The 15,346-nt window shown below is 55.5% G+C and overlaps 5 protein-coding genes across 5 annotated transcripts; 2 read left to right on the top strand and 3 right to left on the bottom strand.

Moving 5' to 3' along the window:
* Positions 1-85: 85 nt before the first annotated feature.
* Positions 86-1,040, top strand: BBA_00385 (HCNGP-like protein; the record flags this gene model as incomplete). The annotated part of the gene is made up of 2 exons (XM_008595482.1): positions 86-172; positions 234-1,040. The coding sequence occupies 2 exons, from the start codon at positions 86-88 to the stop codon at positions 1,038-1,040; spliced, it is 894 nt and encodes a 297-aa protein (XP_008593704.1).
* Positions 1,041-1,525: 485 nt separating this feature from the next.
* BBA_00384 (uncharacterized protein) lies at positions 1,526-2,854 on the bottom strand (the record flags this gene model as incomplete). The annotated part of the gene is made up of 2 exons (XM_008595481.1): positions 1,526-2,432; positions 2,709-2,854. The coding sequence occupies 2 exons, from the start codon at positions 2,852-2,854 to the stop codon at positions 1,526-1,528; spliced, it is 1,053 nt and encodes a 350-aa protein (XP_008593703.1).
* Positions 2,855-7,536: 4,682 nt separating this feature from the next.
* BBA_00383 (FMN-dependent dehydrogenase) lies at positions 7,537-9,582 on the bottom strand (the record flags this gene model as incomplete). The annotated part of the gene is made up of 4 exons (XM_008595480.1): positions 7,537-7,584; positions 7,873-7,946; positions 8,155-9,477; positions 9,555-9,582. The coding sequence occupies 4 exons, from the start codon at positions 9,580-9,582 to the stop codon at positions 7,537-7,539; spliced, it is 1,473 nt and encodes a 490-aa protein (XP_008593702.1).
* A 680-nt stretch (positions 9,583-10,262) lies between these two features.
* Positions 10,263-11,186, top strand: BBA_00382 (Fe-S protein assembly co-chaperone HscB; the record flags this gene model as incomplete). The annotated part of the gene is made up of 1 exon (XM_008595479.1): positions 10,263-11,186. The coding sequence occupies one exon, from the start codon at positions 10,263-10,265 to the stop codon at positions 11,184-11,186; it is 924 nt and encodes a 307-aa protein (XP_008593701.1).
* Positions 11,187-11,789: 603 nt separating this feature from the next.
* Positions 11,790-14,569, bottom strand: BBA_00381 (pH-response regulator protein palF/RIM8; the record flags this gene model as incomplete). The annotated part of the gene is made up of 2 exons (XM_008595478.1): positions 11,790-13,757; positions 13,820-14,569. The coding sequence occupies 2 exons, from the start codon at positions 14,567-14,569 to the stop codon at positions 11,790-11,792; spliced, it is 2,718 nt and encodes a 905-aa protein (XP_008593700.1).
* Positions 14,570-15,346: the final 777 nt, after the last annotated feature.

The raw sequence follows: 15,346 nt of genomic DNA, 5'->3' as shown, positions 1-15,346 counted from the left end.
CAGAGCTTTGCACAACTTGCTTGCTCTCAACTTCATCTCTATCAATCTCACAACCACGTAACGGAACCATTTCCAAGAAACTACTATGGCTGGCTTGGTAAGCTACGCCAGCAGCGATGAAGACAGCGCCGATGAGCAGCCTCAAATACAGGCCCCCCCGCCTTCAAAACAGGTACGCGGCGTTGCAAGAAAATAGCCCATTGCCCTGGTCATCTGCTAACGAAAGTTGTCAGACGCAACCTCAACCACAACCATCACAGCCCGCGGTAGCAACGGCACCCAAACCCGCAGCCCGTGAGTCAATTGACAACCAACAGCCCTCGGAGACATGTCTTCTCACCTTTCGTACAGCTGCTGCCCCATCACCACACGCGCCACGCGTCCCCGGCGCCTCACTCCCCCCTCCTCCCAGCAGTGCCTTACCTCTCGGCCCATCCCTCCCGCCCGTGGCCCTTCCCTCTGCCTCTGCCTCCGCCTCTTCCTCTCCGTCCCCTTCGTCTCCGTACACCACCACCCGATCCCTCATCCACGACCTTACCCTCCCCTCCATTCCCAACTTTGACATTCCCCCCTCACCACCGCGCTCCCGCTCCCCGTCGTCCTCCTCCTCGGCAACCACCAAGAAATTTGAGCAATTCCTCTCGCTCAAGAAAACAGGTACTCATTTCAACGCCAAGCTCGAGCAGTCGTCTGCGCTGCGCAATCCCGCTTTGATGGATAAACTGTTGGACTTTGTCGACGTATCGCCGCCGGGCGGTGGTGATGGTGGTGGTGGTGATGGACAAGGTCGACAGAAGGAAAAGGCGTTACAGTACCAGACGACGCTGTCGGCAGAGTTGTGGGATCCGGGCGCGTTTCCAGAGTGGGCGTTTCGAGACAGGTTGCGGAGGAGCAGCGCAAAGGTGGCAAAGGAGAGAGAGATGGCGAGGGCGGCGGGGGGACGGAGCAGCGTCGATTTTGTGTCGGGGACGACGGCGGCGGCGGCGGCGGCGGCGGGAGGAGGCGGATTGAGAGAGAAGCGAAAAGGCGGATGGCAATGAAACCTACCTCGACCTCGCAAGGGACACAATTTATCCAAGATGCCAACTGCCGCTACAGTCACATTTTATATGTACCAAGAAAAATTGATACCCATTGCATTGAATAATCGCCATTGAATTGAATAATCACCATTGAATTGAATAATCACCATTGAATTGAGGCATCCGGCCTTATAACTAGCAAATCGAGGTATCTTGAAAGTGCGCTGCTACCCGAGCAGTGCAACGACGTTGTCGTGATTTCTACACAACGCAACGTGAGGGCAACGCCCGCCGAGCAATGTACAATGGCTTCTTCCTCCCTTGGAGCACAAAAGCCTTCCCAATCGTGTCAACATATCGAATCCTTCCCCATTATCCAACTTTAAAAAACATGCGCCGAAATCACAGGTCGTTTCGTACAATAGACCCAGTATTAAGAGTACTCATAAACTCGCATCGCCATCTCACATCATCGTACAGTCGATACAATCGTTATACAACGACTATTTCGAGAGCCCCTTGGAACACTTGACAGAGGCGGGGATGTTGGAGGAGCGGAGGGTGTCGGTAATGTTGAGCTCGACCGTCTGATTGGCGTGGGCCAGAGCGTACTGGAAGTAAGGAATTTCTACACCGTCGCGGGTGACATTGTTGCCGATCAGACTGAAAGCAGCGACACCAGTCTCGCAATAAGGCTTGGCGCCTCCGGCGAGGACAATGATTTGGCCCTGATTGAGGCTGCCAGTGACATTGAGAGTGTTGGTGCCGGGAACGAGCGAAAGGTTATCGATGTAGAGCTTGCCGAGGTTCTGGCCGAGGAAGTAGTTGTCAAACACGGTGTTGCCAATATCAAGAGAAAAGTGCGAAGGGTTTGGGAGCTCGGTCTGGGCGTAGAAGTTGCGAAAGTTGGGGTCGGTGCCGTTGTCAACAGAGAGGGTGACGCGGGGGTTGATGACCTTGATGCCCTTGAAGAGGTTGAGACCCTTGACCTCGAGGACCTTGTGAAAGATGACGTCGTACTTTTTGCTGAGGCCTTTGGGTTGGACCTTGGTATTGCCCTTGATGCCAATCTTGAGCGTCTCATTGTTGACGAACCAAGTGTTAAACTTGTTAAAGGCATCCATATTCTTGATCTCGACATGCTGGTCGACTTTGACGTTGGAGTGCTTGTTGGCGTTGGTAGGGGGAAAGTCGAGGACGGCAAAGGGAGTCTTGTCGTCCGTGTCCTCAAGATACATGTCGCCGGCAAACGCATCAATGTCGGCCTTGACAGTGCCATCGGTAGAAATGGTCGAGTCGATGGTCATGTGGTACGAGGTAGGGGTGGCATTTGTAATCTTGACGGCGACAATGTCCAGCTTGGCCTGGTTAATCTTGTCCTGGGCGATTCTGGGGATAGCGACAAATATTCTGTAAAGTCGACATGATGAGCATGGGATTCTCCAAAATACGGCTTTCTTTAGACTTGAGTTCAGACGGCGCTGGCGGAAACCAGTTGGTCGAGTGTGTGTGGAACGGGCTGGGGATAGTTTAAACTCTGGACCAAAGCCACGAGACCCCAACTCGAGCAGCCCTACCCGCGCTACTGTTGCATAGCCAATAACGAGAGACGAGCATGTTTTGTCTGATTTCGAGGCGAGAATGGAAAAAAGAAAAGAGCAAAAGTGATGGGGGGTGTCAACTCACGTCATTAGGACAACAAAGACGGTAACGAGGACAAAAATTATGAGATGCAGCCACCAGAAGCGCTGGCAGTGACGCTTGAGGGCGGCCTTCTTGCCGGGTTGGGGAGCGACACGCTCAGTGGCATAAACCTCGTTCTTGTCAGACATGGCGAAGAAGTCGTGAAACTTGGAATTCGGTGTCGATGATAAAAAGATGTAGGCGGGCCGAGAGGGAGGAGGCCTAGGTCAATGCGACAAGCGAAGGAAAGCGAGGGAGGTCCGAGGTCGAGAGACGAAGAGGAAGAGCAACTCCAACTAGGGGAAAAGAGGAAGAGAAAAAGAGCGAAAAGGAGGGTAAATAAGAGGATGGCGATGGGCTAGTATTTAACTTATTGGAGCGCAAAAGGGATGGTGGTCGCGTCTTAAGCTTGTGAGCAGAAGAGCGAGACGGAGGCAAAACGCATGGGGGGAGATACCTGCCTGGATGTACCCGTAAAGTGCCAGCTGGATTGGGGAACTATTCGTATGTACTGATAGTAGGATGGCATGGACCCTGGCACTTGGCACCCTAGGCTCTCTTCGGCGTTGCAGAGACCCACCGAGCAGCAGGCAAATATCATTCTGTTTTCTTTTTATAATATAATGATTTTCGGTTCAACAACTCCGTAATAACAGCTGGGCAGTGGGCTGAGCTGGGCTGACCTCGCTGATCAACTGCTGAATCTTGTGCTTGTCGACTGTCTCGCAGGATTGGGACGCCACCATAGACTAGTGTAATTAGTACGGAGAGGCATACCAATTCGGCCGGAAAAGCAGCCTCTAAGTAATTGGTATTATGGTATTGCAGTGATCTAAGTACCAAGATTTCCGACAGCTGAATACCGACAGTATTGGTACATAGAAGGGCTGCTATAGGCACAGACATGCCTAACCTTTCCGCAAAGCCGCCTCGCCACAAACACCGCTGAATCATGCGAGCACTTGCCACGGCCGGAGCTCGCCCTCTCAGAGGTCTGAAAACTAACAATGCCAACCCCGAGCCAGACAAGACGCCACTCTCTTTTGGTGCATTTGGGCCGTGGTGGCCCGCTAGCGTGATGCCTGGTGGCTGCTGTCAACTGCTCGAGCGAGTGGGCCGAACTACCAAACAAGTTGTTGTGAAAGGTGTACAGTCCCGCGCAAAGTGCTACGAGTGCCTATTCTATATAATGAAGATCGAATAGTCAACGTTGTACACTATGAATGGTGGATGGGTGACACGTGTAGTTATGTAGTTATGTACTCATAATGAATTATAACCTGTCTGCTTGACTCCCTGCAAGCCCTGCAATTACAACCCTCCACCACTAAAGCCCACCAACGCCACACTCCCCAGACTCGCCCCGCAGCGCCAGACTCTAGCGATAACCCACCCCTGCACCACCCTTGCACCCACGGAGCAACTCAATAACAGGTGCGTGGTAATAAGCACTTCAGCGGCCGTAGCCGTCATTCTCTGCAGAGACGAATTGGACTAACAAAACAAAATCCCATGCAGCCACATGGTCCAGCACACTTGAAAGGACAAGGCCACGCCCTTGCCCCCAATGGCGCACACTAAAAACCGGAGGCGGCGCGGCGGCGGCGCCTACGCCTCGGCTCCTTGTGATGGGTTGTCTCGAATCACTCACCCGCGACACACGTGAAATCGACATGCATCGTCAGAATAATCGTATTTGGTTATTTGGTTACTTGGTATCTGTTGCGGCTGCTACGAAAGAGCGGCAAGACTCGATGACGAGACAACTTCACCCGCAGCAGTGGAGGCTATAGACACTGCGCTATAATGCTGCCCCAAGAAAAAAATTCTGTCCCGCCCTCATTTCGACCGTCACCTTACCCAGAATCTTCCCTTTCCCCCCGGGGCAGCCAAGCTCTCAAGTGACTCTAGAGGTTGCCCCAGCCGGCTTGGCCACTGGCAGCTCTGACAGGTGGTGGGCTGGTGTCGCGCTGGTCCGGCCTGTCCGACGTGCCGAGTCAGGCAATCGCTCAGCTTACAGGGCCAGTATTGGTAACACAATTGACTGCAACTTTCTCTTGTTTCCTTTGCATTTTTCTTTCGATGCAGCACATCGCGGCTCGGGGGGCATTACGACCTGCTGGTGCTGCCATCGTTATTACCCACGGGCTACAGAGCCTCATACCTTACTCTCCCTAGTCAGTGAAAAGCATATCATGGCGCTATTATACCAGTTTCTGCCGCGTTAAATGACATTTGCACCTCCACCGGACCCCCCTGAACTGCAAACAACATACGACTTGGCCACCTCCCCATCTGGAATGAATGGGGTGCCGCTCGGCCGCTGAAGATGCATCTCGGCCTCTAGGTAAGGTGACTCGAACCAATTTGCGGAGAGGGTTCTGTATCATCTCCAGCGTTCCTTTTGCCAATTTTTCTGTATTTGGTTTTGATTCTGTGGTTGCTTTTGAGGCTTCCGTTGCCGCCCGACCTTCTGGAAGGGAACACAGCGCGAGGCTGCATCTCTCGACACCACCAAGAGCAACGGGCCGAACTAATTTTTTCTGTTGCAGATGCACGTAAAATTTTACATCTGACTCTGGTCCAGTTTATTCTACTGTCGCTCATTAACCAAATGCGGCTGATAGATCGGGAACATTTGCCCGGAACGAACGGCTCAAGCGAAAAGATTCGGCGAGTTAGCTGCCGGGTGCCAGCTGTCAATGCTTTGCGCGAGCAATTCCTCCACCTGGCATCTTCCTTCCATCAACATTGGTAGTCCGTCAACATCAAGACCGCGTTATCGCGTCAAGCACTCTTCATCATCATTTGGCCTCATCCAAACTAGCAATTTTCACTAGCAAGTTTCAGCCATCATGCCCTGCCTAGTCAAGGGTCACGCGCACACTACCCCACGCCCCAAATCGACGTCGACGCTCACACTAGAAAACTCTGTTTGATGTCTCCCACGTCTCCCTAGCTCGGTACCTGGCTCCATCGCGGACCAATATCCAGGAAAGGGCAATCGGTCGCCCTCTAACTATGGAGGTGGGCTGGAAATGCCATCCCATCCGGCCCACCAAGCCAACCGCGACGTAACCCGAGATGGTGCAGAGTGCGCAACTTGGACCAACCAATGGCAATCCGTCCTAATATCACTTGCAATGCAGTCTACTAAGGATGTACACACATACATATAGCCCGCATTGACTATCAGTAATCGTGCTACTGTAATAACATTCAGCGTGACTCGTCGAGGAACTAGATTCCGACCGCTCGGACCCGAAGAGATCCTTATGAAGCATAACTACATATGTAGTATCGCTTTCGGCTCGCGCAACCTGCAAGCCTCGGATCTGCCGCCACCGTCAAAAGCCAATTTGGTCGCCGTCCTGGCCGATGCTTGTACGATCCTAGCTTCTATACGCGACCAGCAATTTGCAGCTAAACCAGCATCTCGTCTTCTCGCAAAATTTCTAATTTCACTTTTCGGTCGAGAGGTCGAATGTCGACAGCTACTGCACCAAGCATCTGCGAGGGTAAACATCACAATTCTGAGTAATCAGCGCGGCCAATCCCGAGCGACCTATTGCTGGCACTGGTGTGTCCAGCTATTCCACGCCAAGCCGACCGTGGCGTTATTATGCGCTGCCAAGTGTGAACCCCAGACACCAGCCTTGCCTGCCAAGCTGCCCCTCCAGTTTCACAGGCATCAATCACCTTGCCTGGCTGTATAGTTTGCGGCTCCAAATTCGTACGTACCCGAAGCTCAACGGCATATGGGCACAAGTCCCGGTCTTCCTGCTTTCCGGTCTGATAATGGGCAGAGAACGCATCATCAATCAACTTTTAGCCATAACCGCGAAGGCACATGGCGGGCTACACAGTGCGCCAACTGGTATTATGGCAATGCCTTTCACGGACTGGGCTCTTCTTGCTGGGCCAAGGGCAACAGTACCAGCGCGCCAGATGATTTCCCAGCGCCTGCAGTTCTCGTCAAGTGCATTCAAGGTCCACGTCAAAGCGATATGATGAACAAGACAAGAGCTGGACTGTAAACTCGATTGCTGCATGTACTGTGAAAAGCTGACATGTTTATGAGTTCCCACGCGGCGTCGCCTACTAGTAGCCACATACTTCGGCCGGGCTGATTCCAGCGCACTGAAAACCCCTTGGCTGCCAATGGCACTAGCCACGCCGGTCCGAATGTCGATTAGCAAGCACTGTGGGCATGGCAATGTGTGGGATTGGAAGATCTTCCACGTCGACGTCGACTTTTCAGCATAGCACGGCCCTATATGCCAGCACGGCCATGGCTATGGATGAGGCTAAATTGCGCCGGGACTCGCTGATCCCTTACACCACAAAAATTCCATTGCGCTGCTTGTGGAGAGGCGAGATGCTCTCTCCCCGCGATCTCGTACAGGCGACAGCGCTACGCGGAAAGGGGAGGCAACTAGCACAGCCCAGCAATGGCGTCGACATGACCAATGCTTGGCTGCATGCTCCAACGGTAGTTGTAGCCTAAAGAGGCAGTAATTCCATCTGTGCATATGGAGCGGCGCATTGACCCAGCTGAATTCACATGCAAAAATGCCCTACTGAGGAAAGTGTTTCATACTTTATTACTGGCACAGCAAGTGGGTGATGCTCGATTGAGCGCTGCAGCATCTTCTGCTATATCTGATACTTTGACAACTGCAAATATCCAGAGGCAGACACGAGAATGGATGGCAAAGATAATGGGTTTGTCACGGTTCAAATTACAGACAAGACGCTGCTCAGTCCAGCTTGACAACCCCGCATCTACAGCCTGCGACAAAGTATTTACACCGCCAGCCAAGGCACGCTCCTAAATGCCATACGGTGCGTCCATCCTGTACTCACCCTCCTCGTATGACTGTTTATTACAATTTCGACTTTGTCCAAAGACCCTGGCGGTCTAGCCCCGGCTCCCCGTCATATATGTCTCTCTCTACACGTCGCGTATTGAGCTAATGTGTGGCGCGGGCCGTTAGCCAATTGCAACATGAAATTGTGAAAGGGCAGTTATGTGTCGCTGTTGTAAAATTTGTCCAGAGGCCTGGAGACTCGCAAGGGCAGAGTACTGGTTGATATGGCTCAAATCGGAGCCGAAATGCCAAAGTAAAAGGAAGACAAGGATCAAATGGCCAAAGAGTCTACTTACACAACTTGGACGAAGGTCGGAAATGGTGCCGGCACCAAGTAGGCGCATAGCAGTTGCAATCTCTGCCTGCAGAACTATTTCAAGGCAAAAGATGTCAGCATATTCTACTCCTTCGTGCTGCAGCAGGCACACATCACGCCGCGATGCAGCCACGCGCGCCTCGCCGATTTGCACAAAAGGCAGGGGGAACATATAAGACACCAGCCGCTATTGCACAATGCAGCGATCAAGACGATAATTTTTGAGAATAAAGCGGGAATCCCTAGTAGGGGGGTGACTCACTCTCAAACATGCGTTCCACGCCGGCTTGGCCGCCGGCTCCGAGACCGTACAGGGGCCCGCGACCGACACCCACGCCGCGTGCGCCTAGGCACAAGGCCTTGACGACATCGGTGCCACGCCGGATGCCGCCGTCGATCCAGACCTCGAGCCGGCTAAGGACCTCGGGGCAGTACTTGCGAATCTCGAGCAGGGTGTGTATCGGCGGTGGCGCCGTGTCGCACGCGCGTCCGCCATGATTTGACAGAATGATGGCCTTGACTTGGGGATGCTGCATCGCTAGGTACGCGTCCTCATGCGTCTGAAGGCCTTTGAGAACAATTGGCAGATCGGTGTGCTCGGCCAGCCATGGTAGCGTCGTCTTCCACGTCAGGTCGGCCGCGGTGCCAAAGAAGAGCTGTTGACCGACGCCGCCGGCGCCGGGGCGCCGCTCCATGTCCGGGTTGCCAGCGGCCTCTACGCGCACCATTTTCTCGAGATTGCCGCGCTCATCGAGTTCGCGCTTACCTGGAGTGGGAGCGTCGAGGGTGAGGCAGATGAACTTGTAGTGCTTCCGCAGGGCGTTGATGCGGCGCAGCATGGCGACGCTCTTGTCCCGCCCATCCTGCACGTAAATCTGCCACCCAAACAACTGGCCCGGCTCCGCGCCCTCGACAATCTGCTCCGGTGTCATTGAAGCGTTGTTGGAGACAATCATCATGGCGCCGTAATGGGCGGCCGCGCGCGCGATACCCAGCTCGCCGTCGGGGTGCGCGAGACGGGCCATGGCGGCGGGCGCGACAAAGACGGGTGTGGCGACTGGATGGCCGAGAAAGGACGTCGACTGGTCGTTGGCTTTTACGTCGACGAGAACACGCTGACGCATGCTAATGTCCCGGTAGACGTCATTGTTGCGCACCTTGCTGATTTGGTCGTCGGAGGCGGAGTAGTAGTAGGCCCATGCGCGGTGGGAGATGCGCTTGGTGGCTTCCTTTTCAATGTCGTCGAGGTTGAGGAGGGCCTGGACGGGGAGCAGCGGTTCCGGCTCGCTCTTTGCTGCCGGCGCCGCGGCTGTGGGTTGTGGTGGTGGCGGCGACGGAGGCTGCGACGCGGCGTTGAGCTTCTCCAAGCTCTCGGCGGACACGGTTCCGAGGACGGCGTCTGGGGCGAGGTTCTCCTCGAGGGTGCCGGGCGGGTGCACGGGGTCGTAGTCCTCGGTTGCGTCCTGACCAGCGAGGGCGAGGATGATTTTGGAGCCTCCCGGGTGGGAGCTCAGGAAGGAGGTGACGTCGTAAACCTTGCCGTAGAGAATTACCCAGCAGCTTTCGGGCGTGTTGTGACGGGCGACTACGAGCGTGTGAGCATGTTTTTATCACCATATGAAATGACATGATGATGAGGCTTTGTTTGAGATTCTATTTTACCTTCTGCCGCATCGAGCTCGGGAGCCATGACGACAACGGAGATGTTGTTGTTGTTGTTGGCTATATGTGAGCTTTTTGGGCTGCAAAGTGACAAGAGGGCGCCGGACTGGCGATGCCGGGGGTGAGTGAGAGATGTGGATGAAGTCGGCGCAACGCTCAATTTGACACACGGACAATGAAGCAATGGAGAAAATGAGGGAAAATACAAAGAGAAGATGAAGAATAGAAAAGGGTGGTCCAACAAGAGCAGATGCAACGTAGATGTTGAAAGTTGAAAAGATGCTGCTTTTCAATTGCCAGTGTCCCGGAGGCCCGCCCATTCGAAGGTTGCTTTCGGGGCACGCTTGATTGGCGGGAAATCAGCGCCGTTCATGGGGGGGGGGGGTTTTGCCAGCTCGCTCTCCAGCGGACTGCTTCCCCCGTTTTTTTCGAACCCAGCAACATCCGAGGGGGAAATCTTCGCCGTGCATTGCCCTAGGTAGATGGTAGATTTTCTTGGGGCGAAAACTTGGGGCGGAAAATAAGACAGACCCCACTGCTCTTTTTTCTTTGGCCCAGATACCTGTAAGCTTGCAAGCTCTCCGACGTCATTACACCAACGGCCATCCAGCCTTTACTCTTCCCTCACACAAAGACACACACGAAGCTTCTTGGTGACTGCACTTGCAGAGGATCTTTTTGAGAGGAAAGCAAAACAGAGTGTACATTATGCCCGCGAGCATGCGTGCCGCTGCGGCGGTGTTGCATGGCGCATCCGCCCCTTCACGACGATGCGCACGCTGCCATTTCTCCTCATCGGCGTCGCTCACCCGCCTTCCTCCCGCGCGCCATGCCAGCACCAGCACTGCCGCCGCCGCCGCCGCCGCCGCCACCACCACCATCCTCTCTCTTCTCCTGAGACCGCGACAGCCCGCGTACACGACCAACCTCTCGCCGTCATCGTCGCCGCCGCCGTCGCGCCGTCTCTTCTCCTCCCAGCACGCCGCCGCCGACGGCGCCGATACCTCCGAGCCCTCCACCACCACCACCACCACCACCACAACCACCTCCGCCGACACCGCTTCATCCCCTTACTACGCGCTCTTCCCGTCCACGCTGCCCCTCGGCCCGCCGCCTCGCGGCCACTTCCCCATTGACGTGCGCCAGCTGCGCCGCGAGTTCTTGCAGCTCCAAGCGCGCGCGCACCCAGACATGCACGCGCCCGGCGCCGCCAAGTCGGCCGCCGAGACGCGCTCGGCGCTCATCAACGAGGCGTACCGGACGCTGGCGAACCCGTTGCTGCGCGCGCAGCACCTGCTCGCGCTGCGGGGCGTCGACGTGGCGGGCGACGAGCGGCTCAAGATGGACGCCGCTGCCGACGAAAGCGACGACGAGGCGGGGGCGGGCTTGCTGATGGTGGTGCTTGAAGCGCGAGAGGGCATCGAGGAGGCGCGGACAGAGGCGGACTTGGAGGGGCTGAGGACGGAGAATGACGGCAGGATTAGGGAGGGCGAGGAGAGGCTCGAGGAGGCGTTTCGGGAGGATGATGTGGAAAAGGCAAAGAGGGAGGCGGTCAAGATGAGGTATTGGGTGAATATCAAGGAGAGTTTGGATAATTGGGAACAGGGCAAGCCGATTGTGCTGCAGCATTGAGAGATGTGTGTGTTTGTGTGTGTATGTGTATGTTGAAAGGCGAAATCGTTTGGAGGGGGGAACATGTATGAATAGGTATATCGAGCATTTAGATTGTCCATCTTGTTTGAGTAGATAGACGGCCGTGTATGAAAAAATCGCAAATCATGGCAAGTCAACTTGCACACACACATACACACGCTCACACACGTCTTTTACCTTTCCTATTAATACCGCGCATAACAGTACAAGATATTCCATAATATATATTTTATATATATCAGAATGTCACACTATATACACAAAATAGCCAAACTTCTCCCCTGTAACCCCTCTCCCATTGTAGTTATGGGATAGAGACCTCCCATTCAAGCTTTCAAAGTGGTGGCCGAAATCAACAAAAGACGCCAATATCCCGGATATTTGATTTGTGTGCCCGCTAACCAAGATTTTTCCTTTGCCATGGAAAAATAGAATGGTGATGAAAATTAAAAGTAGACGGAAGAAAAGCCGAGCCGTGTCTGTTACTACATGATATCAGAGAAAAATGCCCAAAAAGAGCAAATGGAAATAATGAATGTGTCCGGCGCTGAGGATAGAGGCAGAAACACGCTGCTACAGATGTCACCGCTGGTACGCTGGCAGCTGCTCGCCGGTTGGTCTTTGCCCGCTGCTGCCCGACTGACCGGCCGATGACGATGAACCGGCTCCAACACCGTAACCGGCGCCAACACCGTAACCCGCCAGCTCCTCCTCGTCCTCGTCGAGCACGGGCGCGCTAGGCTCCGAATTCGCTTCGGTCGGCGCGCTCGCATCGCCAGGCCGCTCCATGTCCTCGGGAAATTCAGGCGGCGCACTCGCTTCGATGATGAGGCGCTGGCGCTCGAGCTCCTGCTTGTCCTCGGCCGGGTAGGCCGCCGTGCCGTTGAGGTCCTCCTCGCTCGGGGCCGACGGTCCTGCGGCCGCCTCGTCTTCGGTCGGCGCAGAGGGCCCCGCAGAGGGTTGTGGTTGACGCGGCGACGGCTCCTGCGCGTCGTAAATGTTGTCGTCGCCATCACCGGCGGGCGCCGAGGCTGGAGCCGACGACGGGCCGGCTGCGGGGGGCTGGCTTGGTAGTAGGCGTGTTTCCGCCTGCTGTATGCGTTCCTTTTCCGACATGGTGCGGGAATCAGGCAACTGCGGCTGCGGAATGTACGCGGGGGCGGCCTCGCGCGAGTACCCATTGAGCTGGCTGTGCGCGTGGTAGTCGGGCTGGGACGGTCCCGCAGAGCTAGAGTTGGTACGGGAGGAGTGTGATAATGGCGGCTGTGAGGCGTAGTGGCGGTCGCCCGCAAGTGGTGTGGTGTATGTGGCGGGAGAGGCTGTGAGCACTGGGCGTTCATTCAATTCGGCGCGGATGGAATCGTCCTCGTCGCTTTCGGGCACGCGCGGGGTGGAATGGCGGGGTGAGATCCGGAGAGGCTTCCGCCGGCGAGAGCTGTCAACGGTGCCTACGACCGTCTCCATAGACACCGATACGACACCTTTTTGGCGGCGGAGCGGAGTAGTGTCGATAATATTTGTAGCCACGCGAGGCCCATAGGCACTGTCTTGGCCAGAAGTCATGTACTGGCCTAAGCGGGTGGTTGATTGTTGGCCGCCTTGGAGCATCTGGCTAGAGAGCTTGCCACCCAAGTCGACAATTACTTCAATATGGTAGCGAAAGCTCACCATGGCGCCGGGTACACCTCGTATCGTAGGAAATGCATCGTCAGGAAGCTTCAGCGAGCATGTGACCGACGCATGCAGCGATGAAGGATCGATTATGAGTGGTGCCGTGTTTTGATCCAAGTCTTTGCGAAACATGCTCGTCGAACTTGTTGACGACAGAGACAAACCGGCCAGTCCTGTTCTTGACCTGGGATATCCATCGTCGCCAATGGCTTCGAGGTCGTTTCCGGAGAAGAGCGATGCAGCTGGTGCAGAGTCGATTTTGCTCTGGCGAAACAAGGTCACAATCACACCCGTCAGGCTCTTTAAGCGCTTGATATGCTGCACCGATACACGAACAGAAACCATATCACCAGCCAAACACCCGCCCTTGAGCAATTCAATGGTGGCGGTAATGGTCTTGTTGTCGACGATTTTTTGCTTCGAGGGCGACTTGAATGCGGATACGTGAGACAGTGGCGTGACGTCGCTGCGACTAACAGCGGTACTAATACTGCGAGCGCTTTCGCCGCTGACTTCGCTTCTTACATCAATCTGAGTGGGCCCGCGATTGTTTTCAGGATGCGAAGCGTCGCGTGCCGAGTCAGAAGTGGCAGCGGTCCGTTCTACTGAGCCTGCTTCCGAGGCATGATCGTTTGGCACGCCCGTCGAGGGCGGTTCTGGAATGGGAGCGGGTGCCTTGTCGAGTACGGCGGACCGTTTTCGGCGCGTTCGTTTCGAAATGGGTTCGAGAAATATCGTTCGAGATCGCGGGGGCGGTAGATGCCCAATGTCAATCTTTTCGAGAAGCAAAACACGCTTGTCGCAGGACACTGTGGGTGCAATGGCCGTCGGTCGCGTCAGCGTGGCTGTAATCATGTACGACACGGTGCCTCGTTCAAACTTGAGAATTCATTGTCAGTATTAAATCCATTCGGAGCGTCGAAGCGGGCGTGTCATCATACATCGATGCTACTGGGAAGGCCAATGTCGGGAAATATGAGCTCAAAGCCAAATTCGTAGCGCCCCGCCTCGAGCCGACCCTCGCCAGCGAGAACTTGCTCATCTTGGAAGAGGCTAGCGAGGCCGTTGCCATGGTACTGCGGGAGCTGAGATACGCCGCCGCGCGGCGGTACGGGGGAGCCACTAGCCTTGGCCTTGGCGGAGGCGTCTTTGAAAACGTGAATGTAGCCGTGGAGGGCGACGACGAGATGGGTGATGCGAATGGGCTTGATGACGGCAACGTTGACGTGGCCGCGGACGGTGTCGCCGGCGCTGTAGGTCTTGTGCGGCTCGTCGGGACGGATGTGAAAGTCGACAACGTTGCGATTGCGGGAGCGTATGGTAAAGGAGGGGAGGTTGAGGCGGGATAGGAGAGCGGCGGCGCGCGACGCGGAGGCGTTGGAGGTGGAGGAGTGTATCGAAGGCGGCGTAGCGGGTTTGGTAGAAGACAAAGGCGCATAATCGTGAACAGCATTAATTCGAGGCGCGGCCGTTGAGGTTGTCGCGCCAGCGGCAGCGGCAGTATCGGCAGAGTCGCGGTCGTGGTCGGCGGCAGGAGCAGCAGCTACTGGCGATGACTCGGGCCGCTTGCCGTGAGCCACCGCCATCGGCGCCGCAGCCGTTGTGGGATCGTCATCGGAGGTTGCGCCGGCGTTTCGGTTGCTGCTGCTGCTGCCGCCGCCGTGGTGCGAGTCTACGGCGGCGAGCGGCATGGGCGGCGACGTCGACGAGGGCAGGGTCGCAGATGCGTACTCATGCGCAAAGGACGAGCGTCGACGGCAAGGACCGGAGCCAAGAGGTGGTAAGGCAGCGAGAGGCGTCGGAGGGGCTCATAGATGTGTAAAGGTAGGGATGTTTTGAGTTGTAAAATATTTGAGGATGAACAGAAAAACAGGTAGAAAGAATGGCGGAAACGTTTCGTGGGTTGCAAAAGAAGGAGGGGTGAATGGTTGATAATGCGAGAGTAGGGAAGTGGTGCGGCTAGCTGTCGTTGGTCTGTTTCTGGTGGGCTGTGTGGTGTGCGGTTTGGCCTCCGTTTGTAGAGGCCGTTGGCGGTAATCCACGAAGCGCTCTGGAGCTGTAATGTTGATTGATAATGCGTAGAATCGAACAATATTAAATTTGTTGTAATATATGGGTTAGAGGCCGTTTGGGGAATGCCTGTCGCAGTCTTGGCGGTAGAGGCTCCGTTGGAGGGAAGAGCGATAGATTGGCCACGGCAGGCTGCCGGGAATGCCAGAGGCTTGAGTGGAAGCTGGGTGGGCCAATGGTTGGGCACCTTGCCTAAAGAATGGAATAAGAGAGACGGAGCAGCAGTACGAAAGTAAATAGTGAAGGAAAGCGAGGGCTGGGGTAGTCTCGAGGCTGCGAGCAGTGTTGTAGAAGGACGAGGCTCAGGCAATGGGGAGGCTGTGTCGGTATCGGTAGGTGGTGGAAATGGGGACAGCGTTTATCAAGGTGGTGGCCTGATTACGGTGTTGCTTGCAGCC

Source organism: Beauveria bassiana (genome assembly GCF_000280675.1).
Source record: "Beauveria bassiana ARSEF 2860 unplaced genomic scaffold BBA_S00001, whole genome shotgun sequence".
NCBI classification, from domain to species: domain Eukaryota; kingdom Fungi; phylum Ascomycota; class Sordariomycetes; order Hypocreales; family Cordycipitaceae; genus Beauveria; species Beauveria bassiana.
Note: the sequence above shows the minus strand (reverse complement) of the source record. Positions and strands in the feature narration are given on the sequence as shown.